This window comes from Oncorhynchus keta, chromosome 1 (genome assembly GCF_023373465.1).
Source record: "Oncorhynchus keta strain PuntledgeMale-10-30-2019 chromosome 1, Oket_V2, whole genome shotgun sequence".
Lineage (NCBI taxonomy): Eukaryota > Metazoa > Chordata > Actinopteri > Salmoniformes > Salmonidae > Oncorhynchus > Oncorhynchus keta.
The window spans coordinates 42,843,128-42,861,026 of record NC_068421.1 but is presented as its reverse complement, the minus strand read 5'-3'; the positions used below and the strand labels follow the sequence as shown (position 1 = coordinate 42,861,026).

Here is a 17,899-nt window from a genome sequence, read left to right as displayed (position 1 = left end):
GGCGAAACAGGTGTACTCTCCCTCGTCCTCGAAGGTCACGTTGAACAGCAGGATGGAGATGTTGTTGTGCTTACTGCTGCCCACAAACTCTATCCGCTCGTGGTACACCTGCACCCGTGGTTCCACACCTTCTATGGGGATCACTGCCTCACACAGCTGGAGAGGAATAGGGAGGGGGAGACGGAGAGGGGAGAAGGGGAGGAAGAGGAGGAGAAGAGGTGGGAGAGGGAGGGGGAGAAGAGGAGGGAGAAGGAGAGGGGGAAAGAGGTGGAGAACAGAGGTGAGGGGGAAAGAGGTGGAGAACAGAGGTGAGGGGGAGAGGTGTTGAGATATGAGCGGGAGGTCAAGTTGCTCACTGAGGGGGTGTTAGTGATGGAGATAACTCCTCTAGGTCAGTGTCTTGCCTTCATGAAGGTGCCGTTGTCGTTGTATTGCCAGTTGAAGTAGAGGTTCTTGATGCCGATGCAGCTGGAGTAGGTGCATGGTAACAGCACCGTGCTGCCATTCATTGCCTCCATGAAGGGCACCTTCCCCACTGATACCTCCAGCGCTGAAGCACACCATACTCCTGGAAAGGACGGAGGTGGGAGGGAAGGAAGAAGAGAGAGAAAGAGAAAGAAAGAAAGAGAGAGAGAGAGAGAGAGAGAGAGAGAGAGAGAGAGAGAGAGAGAGAGAGAGAGAGAGAGAGAGAGAGAGAATATGATTAGATTTGTAAGTAAACAATTTGGGATCCAATGATGTGGCAGACTGGAAGACAGAAATGTAAATTCTCTACAGAGAGAGAAAGAGAGAACAAGGAAGGGAAAGTGTGAGGACATCATTTGTTTTTCACCAGCAGCAGTAGCTTGCATTACCGTCTTCTCTTATCTCTGGCTATTTTTATAGAGGCCTGGCTGTTAAATGGTTGTTACTATCATCACTTACCCAAGGAGCTGGCACTAAGGCACAGCACACACACGCAGTCAACCTCAACAAGCTCTCACAGTCTCACGTCAGAATGATATATTCACCGATGTTCCACAAAAGTCAAATTTCGAAGTTGTTTAAGGTGAAGTTTAGGCATTAACTCTGAAATCAAGGGTTAAGGAATGAGGCTTAGGGTTAAGGAAGGGTTAATGGTCAAGGGTTAAGGGTTAAGGAATGTTTTAAGCCTAACTTTTTATTGCTGGATCTCAACCTTTGGAATAAGAGGCAGATGCGTACACCAATCCGTTATCACCGCCCACAACGCTCTAGCAAAACCGAAACCTACTTGAAGGTAACAGCGCTCACCGTTGCCCCCTAGTGGTCGGTTTCTATGCCATCACCTGACGTCCTCAGACATGGATGGACGTCAAATACTGACTTGTATCACGGGTGACCTGGCTGGTCAACCTAGGCCAACATAGACCTGCTTAACATGACACACTGGTGTGTGTGTGTGTGTGTGTGTGTGTGTGTGTGTGTGTGTGTGTGTGTGTGTGTGTGTGTGTGTGTGTGTGTGTGTGTGTGTGTGTGGTGTGTGTGTGGTGTGTGTGTGTGTGCGCCCGTGTGTTTGAGTGTGTGTGTGTGTGTGTGTTTGAGTGTGTGCCCATGATAAGTCATCATGCCTCCCCCAGTCAAAGCACCCGTGTGGTCTCCAAAATATTTCAGTCCTCTGCATTCTACTGCATCCAAATCAAGTAACCTACTCAAACATGTTTTCATGGGAGAGCGAGTGAGAGACGGAAGGTGAAAGAGGAAAAGAGGAAATGCGTGTGTGTGGGAGTGAGCAGGAGGAGGGACAGAGAGAGAGAGAGAGAGAGAGAGAGAGAGGGGGAGAGACAAAGAGGGAGAGTGGAGGAGGAAAGAGAGAAAGATAGAGAGAGAGAAGAGGCAGGTTGTTTTCTGTCTGGTCCTGTGGGCTATGCAGTGCAGCACGCTGCAGCATGGCGGGCGGTGGTATTCTCACCACGCGGCTTGGCGTCAGCGCTGGGAGGACTGCACAGGGGCTATTTTTAAATCCTCTCGAATCCCATCTCAATATTTCATTCTGGGAAAGAAATAGTGAGTGTGTGTGCCGAGTGTATGGGTGGACCTGTTACCAACCCTGGTACGAGTGAGTGTTTTCTGGACGGTAAATGACTGAAGACTATAGTACTGCAGTCCCACTAGCCTTGCACAACATGGCAATAGATCAGATCAGGAGCACCAAGCAATCCAATCAGCTAATTACCTCAGCCGAGCCCCTGCGTTACCATAAGCATAAAGTGAAAATTAAATAAAACATTACCCTTTCCAAAATAATTGAAATGATGAATCAATGAAAATAATTTCGGCCAATAGACAGGTGGGTTGGTAGCCTGGGTACCAGTCTGTTTCTGTAAACATTCCACTCTAAACATGGCATATGAGACGCAAGGACTGGGATGTAAGCAGAAACAGACTGGTACCCAGGCTAGTGGGTTGGCAACGCCACGAGAAAAAAACGCAACAGGCTGTGTATTGTTGTTACTCTGGTCGGTCAGACAGCTAGCAGAAATGACTCGAAGCGTGAACGCAGACGGCTCGTTTCAGCTAGTTCATGGGGCTTGCGAAGCAGGAGTCCCCACTTCAAATCTTCAACGTACTTCCTCTTCTTATCATTTTTTCTTTAGCACGCTACTCCTCTCACGCCATCTAAGCTAGAACGTGTCATTCAAACTTTAAAACATGCAGACTGGTCTGGAGTGTGTTGCTTGTTGTAAGGTTCTGCTTTTCTTTTCCTAGTCAACCTGTTATTTTCCTTTGTGTTCTGGAACGAAGCCCTGTTTCTTTGTGTTCTGGAACGAGGCCCTGTTTCTTTGTGTTCTGGAACGAAGCCCTGTTTCTTTGTGTTCTGGAACGAGGCCCTGTTTCTTTGTGTTCTGGAACGAGGCCCTGTTTCTTTGTGTTCTGGAACGAGGCCCTGTTTCTTTGTGTTCTGGAACTGTTTCTTTGTGTTCTGGAACAAAGCCCTGTTTCTTTGTGTTCTGGAACGAAGCCCTGTTTCTTTGTGTTCTGGAACGAGGCCCTGTTTCTTTGTGTTCTGGAACGAGGCCCTGTTTCTTTGTGTTCTGGAACGAAGCCCTGTTTCTTTGTGTTCTGGAACGAAGCCCTGTTTCTTTGTGTTCTGGAACGAAGCCCTGTTTCTTTGTGTTCTGGAACGAGGCCCTGTTTCTTTGTGTTCTGGAACGAGGCCCTGTTTCTTTGTGTTCTGGAACGAAGCCCTGTTTCTTTGTGTTCTGCAACGGCCCTGTTTCTTTGTGTTCTGGAACGAAGCCCTGTTTCTTTGTGTTCTGGAACGAGGCCCTGTTTCTTTGTGTTCTGGAACGAGGCCCTGTTTCTTTGTGTTCTGGAACGAGGCCCTGTTTCTTTGTGTTCTGGAACGAGGCCCTGTTTCTTTGTGTTCTGGAACGAGGCCCTGTTTCTTTGTGTTCTGGAACGAGGCCCTGTTTCTTTGTGTTCTGGAACGAAGCCCTGTTTCTTTGTGTTCTGGAACGAAGCCCTGTTTCTTTGTGTTCTGGAACGAGGCCCTGTTTCTTTGTGTTCTGGAACGAGGCCCTGTTTCTTTGTGTTCTGGAACGAGGCCCTGTTTCTTTGTGTTCTGGAACGAGGCCCTGTTTCTTTGTGTTCTGGAACAAAGCCCTGTTTCTTTGTGTTCTGGAAGGTAAACCCTGTCTTTCATTTTTGTTCATTGATTTCACCTGTGTTCGTTTCTCACCTGGTCTCATCAGCTCCCTATTTAGTTCAGTTTTTTTCTGTATGTATGGTTGTGAGATATTTGTGTTTGACTGCCTGCCTGTGTTTGACCATTGCCTGCCTGTGTTTGACCATTGCCTGCCTGTGTTTGACCATTGCCTGCCTGTGTTTGACCATTGCCTGCCTGTGTTTGACCATTGCCTGCCTGTGTTTGACTGCCTGCCTGTGTTTGACCATTGCCTGCCTGTGTTTGACCATTGCCTGCGACCACGATTCCGGCCTTCTGCGAAGGCTTAATAAACATCTGCCGCGCTCTGCGTGTAAATCTACACATTTTTCTCCCTGAGTATTCATTACACTTGTATCCAACTTCTTGATATATTTCATACTTTTTTCATACTTTGTGTCTTTTTTTTGTCCTCCATCCACTTTCAAGAGATCATTTTCGACATTCCATTCACTGTCAATGCAACTTTTGACACAAATCATCTACTCTGACCACTTTGCCAACAACTTAGACAACAATTGAGGGTATAACATATTGGTCTACTTCCCTGCTTTTCAAATCTGAAATTGGAACAGAATTATCTGTTAGAATTATCTGTTACCAATCTGTGACTAGGGTGGGTATGTTATTTTTACTTGTCTAGGGGTTTTGTATATCTAGCTTTCTTGTAAGTCTAGGTTTATTTTATGTCTATGGTGGCCTGAATTGGTTCCCAATCAGAGGCAGCTGTTTATCATTGTCTCTGATTGGGGACCATATTTAGGTAGCCATATTCCCTTGGGTATTTCGTGGGTTCTTGTCTATCTGTAGTTGCCTGTCAGCACTCGTTTTGTATAGCGGCACGTTTGTTCAGTGTTGCATTTGTTTAATAAATTAAGAATGTACGCTTACCACGCTGCGCCTTGATCTCCTCCTTGCAACGGACATGACACTAGCTCCTTGTCCCTAGTCCCTAACCTCTAGCCACTTCAGTCCAAATAGTCTCGGTCATATTTATATTGCATCGGAAATCTAACCCTGTAATCTGCATTGTGTAATCAATATGGTGTGAATTCCACCTAAGAGAGCTAGTTGGCGCTAATTGGCATATAGTTTATACCCACCCAATCCACTGTCAGATCTTGACAGATTGTGCTTTTTACTGGGCCGCTGTGGCTGAGAATGACAGTGTCGAGAATGACAGACGCGAGCATCAATCACAGTTCAGCAACGAGAGGGAACTGACTGAGAGAAGGAGAATGAGCGAGGGGTACCTGCAAAACAATCCATGCTCTCTATTTTGCATTATTTCAATTTTGCCTTCCCGGGGTTATCTCCCTTACCCATTTCTAGGGATGCACGGGCATAGGCATATGGTACACACAAACCCTTGCACGCACGCACACTTCCCTCTTCAGCGTCGCAATATATCCCTCCCTCCATCCACTTCGCTCACGCTCTCTCTGTAATGTAGCAGAGTAATGCTGCAGCGGCTCAAAAATACTCTGTTTCTCGCTCTGCCTCCTTCTCCCTTGCTCTCTCTCTGCTCATCCACTCCTCATCTTTACACAATTTATAGGCAACTGTTTTGGGGTGGTGTTGGTTTTGGCCCAAGGGGGCTCACGGACTCTGAGGCAAAGGGTTTGGCCGACACTCGAAGCTGTACGATGCCAGCAGTGCTGGGCCAGCTAGGTTGGGGACATCATGGCCGGTCAGTCACGTGTGTGTGTGTTGTGGGTCCCAGGAGGGCAGGACAGAACTAATCTCTCAGTGGTTTTAATTAAAGAAACACCCTTTTGCTCGCCGGCCTCGACTGCCTGCCTGCTGCCTGGCAAATATATTACCTCCAATCACTTTGTCACACATGCCCAGACGAGTGAGAGAGAAACAGGCTGCCGTTGGACCGGTGTGTTTACTGCGAAGGCTTGACTCCTCGTCGATTAGCTGTGAATCGACAGACTGTTTATTCTGTTGACACAGTCAACATACAATTGTGATGACAGTGCTGTTACCGTAGTCTGAGAGTTTTACATTACCGTTGTACAACACTGTAATATCCAGTGAATGAAGAACGGTTCTGCGCACCTGATACATGATATTTGCTAGTGTCTATCGCACTGCTCATTTCACAACTGAGCACATTTTTAAGCATGTGGGGGGTGTGTGTGTGCCTAAATTCTTAAACCTACCTGTCTGCATCTCTGTGAGGTGTTTACTTGTTTGTCCTCTAAACTACATCTGTCTAGACTAGCAACCCAAACTGGCAGCCTCCCTGTCCTCTCCTGACTCCTTTAGTGGCCCTTGTGAATGCATCACAGCTGTGATATCTCATGCTAATCTCAGATTAAATCAAGAACAGCTGTCCTCAACCCCCCCCACACACACACACACAACACACACACACACAAACACACACATCCGATGACCAAGGGGATACACCAGTCGCTAAAGTTAGATCAGTTGTGATCCTAAAATGAGCGACAGAGACAGTGGTTTGTGTGGGGACAAGGCTGGATTATATTCCTAATCTCATCCTTTTGCCATTTTCATCTCGTCCGGGGATTGATCACTAATGTAAAGTGACTGCTGGCCTGGAACTCCCTGTCAGATGCTCCATTCAAACTGCTGTTGTAATTTCTATGCCAAGGGAGTTGGGAACAGAGAAAGGGCACCCTTCTTCAAAACATCCCCATCTGAACTGCCTGTACCAGAACCCAGGAAGTGGTCGTTGGAGTGATGCATTTCAGAAAGAACAGAAAACAAATAACAGAAAGAACACAGCCCAGTTCACAGTTACTTAGCTATCTTCCTTCTATCGTTCTTAGTTGTGTAGTCTTACTCCCCCCCGTCCCTGTCCCTCTCTTCCCCATCTAAACCATTCCGCCGCCCCTGCCTCTTTTACCTCCACCATCACTCAGAATCTCTCGCTAACTATTCCTCCTCTCCTCACCTCTGCCCTGTACATCCCTTCATTGCACTAAAAACTCAAGAGTTGGTTAATAATGAATCTGCCCTTGGCTCTCCCCTCTCCTCTCGTCTCTCTCTCCTCTTCATTACAGGCCCGCCACCACTTGTCTCTACAGGCTGCGTCAGACATTGGGGAAGACTCTCTATTTCCACTCAAACTTTAACTCATCCCTTCTTTCATGGGAGCTCCTAATGTAACTAAGCGCCGGTAAAATACATCTATTTCTGTATTCTCTCCGTCCCTCTTCACGTTCCTACCTCTTCACTGAGTTGACCCTTCTCTCATTCAATTTCTCTTCCTCCATCTTCCTCTCCGTGTGCGTTTACTAGTGGCCGCGTGGCCTTAGCCTGGCGCTTGGTTATCCATCTGGTCCCATGAGCCCTCCACTTGGTGACTACAGATGTAGGTTGCTCTATTGCATATGGAAATCCATCCGGTGGTAGAGAGAACAGTCTATGACTGGGGTGGCTGGGGTCTTTGACACTTCAGTAACGTTGCTTCAGCAACACTGGAGAAAGCCAAGGAAAGGTTGTTTTGGAGGGGGAAAAAACGAACAAACATGGAAACACGCGTATGCTAGAGGTATCCAGTGTCCTTTTAGCTGAACCCTCCAACCCTCTCAAGAGAAACACGACTCACCTCAACAGCAACACCACATAATGACAACGGACCCCTATTAGAACAGAACAGAATTTGGATTTCTCTGAAAGACGGCATCTTCTTTTCCCAGTATATGTGAGTCTTGGCGGATTTTGAACTATTGTCTACCTTTACCTGTGGTCTAACGTAACGATAAAACACTGAAAGCGGAGCATAATGGCCTGGGATGCCAAAGACGGAGATCATTTTCCTACGAGTTTTTGTTGAGCACATCAGCCCTTAGTCATTATCTTTTGAAATGGTTTCCAATTGCAGGGGGACTATTACAGACTGTGTGAGGCACCTTTCAACTTATTTGAAAACAGGAACACACAAGAATTCAAGTTCACAATAGACCCACGTACCAGAGCATGCATCCTCCAACCCAGGGGATGGGAATTCATTAAAACAATCAACTCCTTTGTGCTGACCTTTTGGTGTAAACTTTTCATGTGCTGTATTTAGGCTCTCAATTTACAGCCATAACTCATTTCCCTTGCAACCTATATGGGAAATCCCTGGACGATTTACTAGAACGTACATTTCGTACAAAATAAAAAACGGAACTTGCTTTCTGGTTCATTTGGACTGTTTTTTATTTGAGGAAATATCCAAGAAAAACGCTTGATGCAGTCCTAGTTTTCATTTTTTCCTAATCAACCCTATTCTCCCAAGGTACCTTAATTCATGATGTCATCAAATATTCCCTCATAACCTCGACAGACACAAAGTTGGTCCCTCTCCTTGTTCGGGCGGCGTTCGGCGTCACCGCCTTTCTAGCCATCGCCGACCCACTTTTCGTTTTTCCAGTGGTTTTGTCTTGTCTTCTATCACACCTGCTTCCAATTCCATCAATTACATGTTGTGTATTTAACCCTCTGTTCCCCCCCCCCACGTCCTTGTTTGGAATTGTTTTATGTAGTGCTTGTGCAACGGTATGCTGGTGATTACTGAGTTTTGTTTGACCCATTTCATGTTTTGTTCTGTTGACGGTGGTTTTATGTTGATTAAACGACACCGTTGTAAATCAGTTTCCGCTCTCCTGCGCCTGACTTCTCTGCCGCCAGTACGCACCCCGTTACACCTCCAGTAAATCTAAATGGCCCAACCACCTATGATTTTAGTACAGCAATTCAAACCATCACTTCAGCAGGTGTGCAATGCAAAAACAAATGCCACTGCAGTTTGTCAGTCTAACATTACAACCACGGACCACAGCAAGGAGTCTATCATTACATGTTTACAATCCATGTAGATTCATGTCGCAAACAATGCCAGTGCGTGGTGTTAGTATTACAACACGTTGCTATGTACAGGCCGTCAGCACGGTGCGGTAATTGCACACAGGGGAGGAGTGCTGAGTGTCCGTGTGTGGCCAGTGGAGTTATGTAGCTCTGGGGAGTAGATCAGTAGATCTGTATGTGGGTGAGGGTTGATGACATTCAAAACTGCGTGTCTCTCGCTCTCACTCTGGGTGTGTTTGTGTGTGTGTGTGTGTGTGCACATGTGTTTCTGCGAGTGGGGGAAGGGGGAATTCTTACGGTATTGGCCGGGCTGTAACAACTATTCGGCCTGAAAGAGTGGCGCGTGTCTGAAGAGGAAATGACATCAGCCCGGGGTGTGGGTGCTGGTATTGGCAGGGGCACAGACCAGCTTAAGACGAGTATGGTTATGAACACCAGGGCAGCTGGTGCTGCCGGCCCTCCCCATGATTGTGGCTCAGTCCAGACTAATCTGTGGATCAACAGGATGTCACGAGCTCATAACCAGGACAGTGTGCTCATAACCAGGACAGTGTGCTCATAACCAGGACAGTGTGCTCATAACCAGGACAGTGTGCTCATAACCAGGACAGTGTGCCCATAACCAGGACAGTGTGCTCATAACCAGGACAGTGTGCTCATAACCAGGACAGTGTGCCCATAACCAGGACAGTGTGCCCATAACCAGGACAGTGTGCTCATAACCAGGACAGTGTGCTCATGACCAGGACAGTGTGCTCATAACCAGGACAGTGTGCTCATAACCAGGACAGTGTGCTCATAACCAGGACAGTGTGCCCATAACCAGGACAGTGTGCCCATAACCAGGACAGTGTGCTCATAACCAGGACAGTTTGCTCATAACCAGGACAGTGTGCTCATAACCATGACAGTGTGCTCATAACCAGGACAGTGTGCTCATGACCAGGACAGTGTGCTCATAACCAGGACAGTGTGCTCATAACCAGGACAGTGTGCCCATAACCAGGACAGTGTGCCCATAACCAGGACAGTGTGCTCATAACCAGGACAGTGTGCTCATAACCAGGACAGTGTGCCCATAACCAGGACAGTGTGCTCATAACCAGGACAATGTGCTCATAACCAGGACAGTGTGCCCCATCCATAACACACACGGTGATAATTAAGTGCACGTGCCGCAGCACTTTACATGCAAACACAAATCTACACACACGTGTTAACGTACACATTGCACTCACGCACTCACACGCGCGCACACACACACACACCCACCCACACACACACACACACACACACACACACACACACACACACACACACACACACACACACACACACACACACACACACACACACACACACACACACACACACACACACACACACACACACACACACACACACACACGTTTGAAGAATAAGACCGTCTGGACATTAAAAAGGCAAAGTTGAACTTTGTCACTGGAGACAAACACGTTCATGGTAAAAGGTCAACGAGTCAACTAAAGCTCAACCAGTGTCCACGCGTACGGTGTTGGTGTCTCTGAGACCAGACTGTTGGTCAGGTAATCGAGCCAGAGGGAGAGGGAGATGCAGAGGGAGACAGGGGCATCCCTCTAATCCCATTCACACTCTGACAATAATACATGATCTCGTCTCCTTGGTCCCAGCCACTTCGTCTACTTCTGCTGAGCTAAGTGTTTAACATTCACTTCTGCTGAGCTAAGTGTTTAACATTCACTTCTGCTGAGCTAAGTGTTTAACATTCACTGCTGCTGAACTAAGTGTTTAACATTCACTTCTGCTGAGCTAAGTGTTTAACATTCACTGCTGCTGAGCTAAGTGTTTAACATTCACTGCTGCTGAGCTAAGTGTTTAACATTCACTGCTGCTGAACTAAGTGTTTAACATTCACTGCTGCTGAGCTAAGTGTTTAACATTCACTGCTGCTGAACTAAGTGTTTAACATTCACTGCTGCTGAACTAAGTGTTTAACATTCACTTCTGCTGAGCTAAGTGTTTAACATTCACTTCTGCTGAGCTAAGTGTTTAACATTCACTGCTGCTGAGCTAAGTGTTTAACATTCACTGCTGCTGAACTAAGTGTTTAACATTCACTGCTGCTGGCTGGGAATGTTGTTGTGCACCGGTTGTTTCAGCTCTGTGTGATACCCTACATGCTATTTATTCATGGCTATACAGAGTTACGTCATACATGATAAATAATACTATGCCTAAAGGCTTTAGCATCACATCCACAATGAATGGGATGTGTTGTGGTGGATTTGCAGGAAATTGATTTCTTCCCAATGCCATCTCTGTTCACAACATAACAAGCCAACATCACAAGCCATACCAAATAACCTCTGAAAAAGGCCATACCCTTTATTTATAGTGTGGCTAAGAGGACAGGTTCAGCTAGGAAGAGAGAAGGACCCCCCTGTGTTATATAATGTTACTTTAAAAGTATTAAAGTATTAATGTTGTGTTGCTACCATGCTGTGTTGTCATGTGTTGCTGCCATGCTATGTTGTTGTCTTACGGCTCTCTTTATGTAGTGTTGTGGTGTCTCTCTTGTCGTGATGTGTGTTTTGTCATGTTGTTGTCATGTTGTGTTACTACTATGCTGTGTTGTCATGTTATCCCCCGAACATACCAGACCTGAGAGACGTCAAGCTGCAGCTGCACGTTTAAAGGGGTCTGAACTTTGAATCTCAACACGAGGTAGAGATGATAAACTCACCTCCAGGACAATCACTGGTACGGCTGATTAGCTGCCCTAAGTAATGTAAATACCAAAGCAAATTTAAGTAGGACCATCCTACTACTCTACTCAAACCAGTGTATTACTCTACCATCGACCTGGCTGGTTAGCCTATCTTCAAAGCAGCAACTCAAGGAGCAGATGGAAGGAAAATCAACTCTGTAGTTCTGTTCAGGACTACATGACAAGTCACCAGATAACAGACAACTATAAAAAAGGACAACAGTATGAAACTTGCCAGAACCATTTTGAACAATCAGAGCATTATAAGCGAAAAGGTCCAACTCCCTTTCCAAGGTGGCCCTGTCCACTGAGAGAAATACAGAAAACCAAGACATTTCATGTAAATACATTCATGATTTCTTACCCAAAGAGGGCTGCGGTTCATGTGCAAAGTATATGATTACTGTAAGTGAGAGTAGTTTCTAAATGTACCAATGTTAATTGTCATTGTCCCTCTCTGCCCCCCCCCCACACCCCCTCCATCTCTTTTGTAACAAGCAGCCATGTTGTGTCATTCCACTAGGGACCTTTTTTTAACATATTAAGTGTGTATGTTTATCCTGTGTTACCATTTAATTAGCTAGTAAATACATTCTTAAACCAATTTGTGTAGTACTGAATCATAGTAAGGCTCGGTTTTTTGCAAATGCAAGGAGGTTATGACTGTTCCGAATGATGGTGTGATACGAGGTTATGATTAATACGTTGACTGTTTATAGATTGATAAGTAAAGACCTTTTAGAGTTTCATTCGGGTGATGGTAACTATTTAAAGAACCACTCTCGTGGTGCCCCAAATCTGAATAGTTAATTGTTACATGATAATTTTAATCAGGTAAAAATGAAACATAGTTGTTGATTATATAAATATACAGATGAATGTTAAAGTCAAGTCATGACACTATACACCGTGGGTATTTATAGGATGTCATGTGTGTGTACATGACTTAAACGGCTTAAAATCATCTGTATTTTTAGCTAAACAGCACATATCCAACAGATATCCACCGGGGTAGTTTACATGTCTCTTTCAGAGATACAGCATCACTACCCCTCCAGCAGTTCAAAGCCTTGGTAATGGTCAAAGTTATATATATATATATAGATTAATTAAGAAATATCAATATGAGCAATGCCAGAGTCCGGAATATAAATATATATGTATATGATGGTATGTATAGACCGTATATGAATAGAAAAGGTGTGCACAGCAGTAGTTATATGGGATGTGCCTTGACCAGAATACAGTATATACATATGAAGTGGGTAGAGCAGTTTGTAAACAGTATTAAAAAGACCCGTGTTCAACGAGCCTCTAAGGTGCAGGGTAGAGTCCCGAGTGGTACCAGTCTGATGGCCTGGAGATAAAAGCTGTTTTTCAGTCTGTCACAAACTCAAATGAGTGCACTGTGTCATAGGTTTTAGGATGCGAGTACTGTATCTTAACCAAAGTAGGTTGTTTTAAGATTGTTTTATGCATTAGTCGGGGTCTGTATAAGCTACAAGAGGTGGTCCGAAATAAAGCATGAAAGTGCTCAGCTTGAGCTAATGGCCATGGGGCAAGTTGAGCCAATGGCCACAAACCCCATACAAATGATAATTACATTTAGTCAGTTCTATGCATAATATGCATAGTATTTTTCCAATGTGTCATGCACATGAACTCAAGATGCATGTTTTATTGTTACAGAGTAGACACCATCGTGCCCTGTGCATGCACATGTAAAACAAGTAGTGGTTTAGCCCCCCTTGAGGTTCATGAGAGAACAGCCAAGGAAACAAGAGAAGGGAAGAAATCATTTGAAGCAGCAACACATGATGAAAAAATAGATTGAATGACACTGAAGAAGTACATTGGAAAAAAATGAAAAAATATGCACAAATACCAGTCAAAAGTTTAGACACACCTACTCATTCAAGGGTTTTTCTACATTGTAGAATAATATCGAATGACATCAACACTATGAAATAACACATATGGAATAATGTAATAACCCAAAGAGTGTAAAACAAATCAAAATATATTGGTGTGGGGGTGCTTTGCTGGTGACACTGTCAGGGATTTATTTAGAATTCAAGGCACACTTAACCAGCATTCTGCAGCGATACGCCATCCCATCTGATAACATGGAGTCTGAGCTTGCTAAACATATCAATAATTTTGCAGACCAGTTTCATCCCACTGAGCACAGTCCTGAAATCCACGATGGTTCATCTTAATGTCATTGAAATGACATGGAAACAACGTTGATTCATCCAGTGTGTGCCCAGTCGGATGGGCTTAGAAGCCTTGACTACTTGCCCACGAATATGCACATTGAAACAACATCCCTGTCCCAGACGACTGGTCAATAAATGGAAGGGTATGTGATATTGAACAGAGAGATCTATATATGAATGTAGTCATACATTTAAGATATACAATATAACATCCCTCCATTCCATGAATTCAACTTTGACCTACCAGCACCATCACCCACTGTCACAGGACACCAACACCCACTTACCCCAACGCAGCTCAACTTGTCCTGTCCCTATGCTCAACTTGTCCTGTCCCTATGCTCAACTTGACCTGTCCCTATTCTCAACTTACTCCACGGGGTAAGTTGTGCCAAGAGACCACTTTTTTTTGGACAAGCTATGTTTTCAAAACTGTTATGTTTACATAAATTCTGATTATTTCCAGGGATACGCAACGTCCTGAAATATATGTAGATATCTTTGTTACAAAGAATACTATATTTACTTGACATAGTAAAGATGTCTCAACTTAGCCCACTCTCCCCTACGTTGATTACCCATTTTGTCTTGCTGAGGGTGAGAGTTCCTGTGTGTCGTACAAGCAGTTTTCCTCCATTAGACTTACAGGAAAAATAGATGAATAATGCCAGAACAAATATTGGCCATTTCACGCCTGCTCCCTTCAAGCACAAACAGACGAGAAGGGGCTTGGTTTTTCATCAGGACTGCACAGCCCTTAGTAAAGGTGCAGAAATTGCTCTGCCATTTCCTAGTTGCAAAAAGAAAAGAAAATAGTTTGCTTAATTTCAGTTTACGTAACAGAATAAGAATTCAGAATGTAGAGAATCATTGTACTATCTAAACCGGTGTATATATATCTATATTTTCAATAACCACAAAATATTTCATTTTCAGCTGTTTGAAGCTGATGTACAAAACCAAATGTAAAAGACTCAATTATGAAACTTTAGAACGAGGAGCATAGAAATAGGGCACACAGAACAGATCTACCACTTCTCAGACTTTCTTTCAATGAGAATGACAGATATATCCACTGTAATTCGCATTTGTATGTACATTTGGTCAGGTTAGTCAAAAAGTTACATATTGCATCTTTAAGCACAACAAATTTGTAACATATCATACAAATTGCAATATTTTCTTTGTTGAAAATGCAGCAAGTAACATATCGTACCAATGGGATAACATTGTACAGAATTGGATGACGTAGTATACAAAACAATGGGGACCGCATTTGTCTCGTGAGCACCACTTTCAAAACTACTGGCTGAAATTATACCAACGTTTGACATTGCATCTTTAAGCCTTATATTGGATGTTTGCCTGGCTACATCCTAATGTGCAACTAAAACATCGTAATTCCCTGACCTTCTGTCCATCACCTGATGTGAAGTCTCACAGCTAACATCTCTCATACTGTAGTCTTAACAGTCTCAACTCTGCTAATGTAGAACGACCATAGGATCTAATGATATAACTGCCGGGCCTTTATATGGGAACATTTTGGTCGCACAAACGTTCCAGCAACATTAAAGATCCTTCCGGGGTCTCTGATGGAGGGGGTGTTGGCTTGTCTTAGGCCTGGTTGGTCGATATGTGAACCCCACTCATTTTATTGGAGGTTAAACCCTCCACTGTACGCTTGGGGGATATATATGGGCATGCACATTAACCCTTCGCCCCCCAGCTGTAGAAAAAATACCTGTACTTCACCTTGACGCAGAGCCAAGGATGAGAATTCAGAGACAACAGGCTGAGTCATACACGCAGGCAAAATATGCTACTTATCAGGTATGTCTTAATCTAATATCATGTCAGATTCCATCTCAAAGAAATTTGAAAAAAGCCTATTTATTATCGGTAGCTCTCTGCTGTGTCGGCCTCTTTAGAATCGTATGCTAATTTAGACTCGTAAACATGTTTTAAGATGTTTTGTGTAATCTTGTGATCTTGTTCTTATTTGATGCTGGATTGGCGTCGGTACCAAAAAGGCACTCACCTCAAAAGATGCTGAGGAGTCTTAAGTTATCCCACGAATAATTGTGTCCATATTACAGTACGGGCTAACAATTAGCGATAGCAAACTGACATGATCATGTGTGGATTCTCCAATACATAGGGCATAGTTTGTCTAAAGCTTGAGTAACTATACTGTGTTATTGTGCATTATACTGCACTATATGTTAAAACAATATGGAATATGATACAATATCTGGCTGTCAGGTATTCTACTACAAAGCTAATCTATATATTACAGCAATTTGTCACCCAGATATCACCCAGATATTTAAATATGGGTACCATGTGGTTATTGGACCATTCTTAGTGGTCACACTAGTCTGTACAAAACATAGCATAGCAGGAAGAAGACTGTGGAGAATGATAATACACGCATATCCTGTGATTTTGAGTAGTTATTGATCCAACCTGCTCATTATCAGACTTTTTATTTATATATTAAATATGTTTCCCCCAAAATCGATAAATACAAAACATGATATTCCTCCGTACATTCCGACACACTTCCCTCCCTGTATTAACACCATACGATTCATCTCATCAGCTGTACGAGTTAAATATGTCCCTGATTAAGTGGCATGTGTAAATGTAGCGTGGCAGAATGAAGTGTGCAGTAGAATCTGCATCACTAGATCCTCTGATGGGAAGACAGTGTAAAGGGCTATCTTTTGACAACTAAACTGTGTTCCTCACATGACATCTTCCATCCCACTGCCTCATCTAGATGTATATTGTCTTGTCCCATGGATCATTCTCTCCATTCCCCCCCTAAAGCATGGCAAAATATGTAAATATTGGACATGGACATACTCATTGACTTGGCAGGTCCACTGGCAGTGCCCATAATTCCACTTTCCCTAAACAGGATCCATTGTTACCAGCATCTTCTTAATGACTCAGAATCTACGCAAGGATAGCTCAAATTGATGCCCTCCACTCACTCCCTTAGTGAACTGTAAAATAGCAAAGAACCAGCTCTCGCTGCCCCGGCGTGGCTAAAACACACGACTCAGAGTCTCCCAATATAGAAAAGCAGGAGCCATGTATCCAAATAAACCCCATGGCTTACAAGCAATAAGTATGCAACCCTGTCTGCCGGCGTCGGACACATTTCTGCAAGCTCGGCAGGAACTGTAGTGATTTGGCTGGCACCCCAGGGGTAGATGGAGGAAGACGGGTGCAGAGAGAGAGAGAGAGAGAGCAAGGGAGAGTTAGAGAGAGAGAGAGAGAGAGGGTTAAAGGAGAGGAGAGGAAAAATGGCAGTATAAAGTCAGCTCTTGGACTCACCGAGCAGAAGTGTGACGACAACACTGGCGTGGACGGTGTCTCCTGAGCTCAAACACCTGGACATAGAGAACCTGCCGCTTCCTTTGGACTCCATATCCTACTGCGTCCGTCTGTTTATCCGTCCGTCCGTCCGTCTGTTTATCTGTCTGTCTGCCCCTGGATACGCACTCTGGGTGTGCGGGTGCGTGTTGGCTGGCGCAAGCAGGGTGGGATAGAGGGGAGGAGTAGGGCAAAGTAGGACGCAGAGCGAGCAAAAAAAATAAAATAAATACTTGTCACTCTGCAAAGTCCTGCGATGAGTGTCTCCCTCCTCTTCTCTCCTTCTTTGCGATGAGTCCCAGAGGAGGAGAAAGAGGGTGAAGGAAGGCTAATTGCTGAATTATGAGTTCTGTCTACACGTCTGTATGTGCCAGGCAGAAAACAGACAGAAAGAGACAGACAAAGTCAAGGCTGCTGCACCTGATCCAGGCTTTCTCTCTCTCTCTTTGCTTCAGTCCCTCACTCTTGCTCGCCGACACACTGATTATCCACTGAATCCCACAGCCTGAGAGCTAGACCAGGCAGAGGGGAGGGAAAAAAACTCACTCAGAGAGAGCGAGCGTCTGCACCGCAGAGCTGTGGAGCAGTCGGAGGCAGTCAGGGGAGAGAGGATGTCATCGTTCCCTCTGATGGAGAGCTGCATGCGGGGGGAGGGAGCGGAGGGGACAGCAGAGCCTGGAGCTCAGGCACAAATGCTGCAGGCAGCAGGCAGGCAGTATGTGTCTCCCTAGCCGGCACAGGGACATATGAGTGGGGAGGGGGAGCCACTGCGGAAGAGTCATGGAGGACAGAGCGAGAGGGAAAGAGGGGAGGGGGACGGAGGGGAGAGGGGAGGAGTAGAAGGGGGGGACCTTCAGGCTGATTGCATCTGGGGGCTATCTCACACACAGTGCTGGGTTCAGCCCTGCACTGGAGGGTCCTGGAATCCACCCTGTCTACCACTGTACCCGTGAAATGCGTACAAGCACTTAATCAACAACAAAGTTCAAAATATCAAGATATCAAAATATT

At 44.9% G+C, this 17,899-nt stretch overlaps 1 protein-coding gene across 2 annotated transcripts in view; it reads right to left on the bottom strand.

The window, feature by feature from the left end:
- LOC118385747 (sodium channel subunit beta-4-like) overlaps window positions 1-17,635 on the bottom strand; it is a 25,554-nt gene extending 7,919 nt beyond the window's left edge. Inside the window, exons 1-4 of one of the 2 annotated variants that reach the window (XM_035772953.2) lie at window positions 17,435-17,635; window positions 16,850-17,041; window positions 405-568; window positions 1-156 (exon numbers count right to left, since the gene is read on the bottom strand). The exon at window positions 1-156 is cut by the window's left edge and continues 64 nt beyond it. In XM_035772953.2, the coding sequence (XP_035628846.1) occupies window positions 1-156; window positions 405-568; window positions 16,850-16,943 (414 nt within the window). In that variant the 5' untranslated portion in view covers window positions 16,944-17,041; window positions 17,435-17,635. Of the gene's footprint in view, window positions 157-404; window positions 569-16,849 lie in introns of both variants that reach the window. The other variant, XM_035772956.2, reaches the window with a different exon arrangement.
- Window positions 17,636-17,899: the final 264 nt, after the last annotated feature.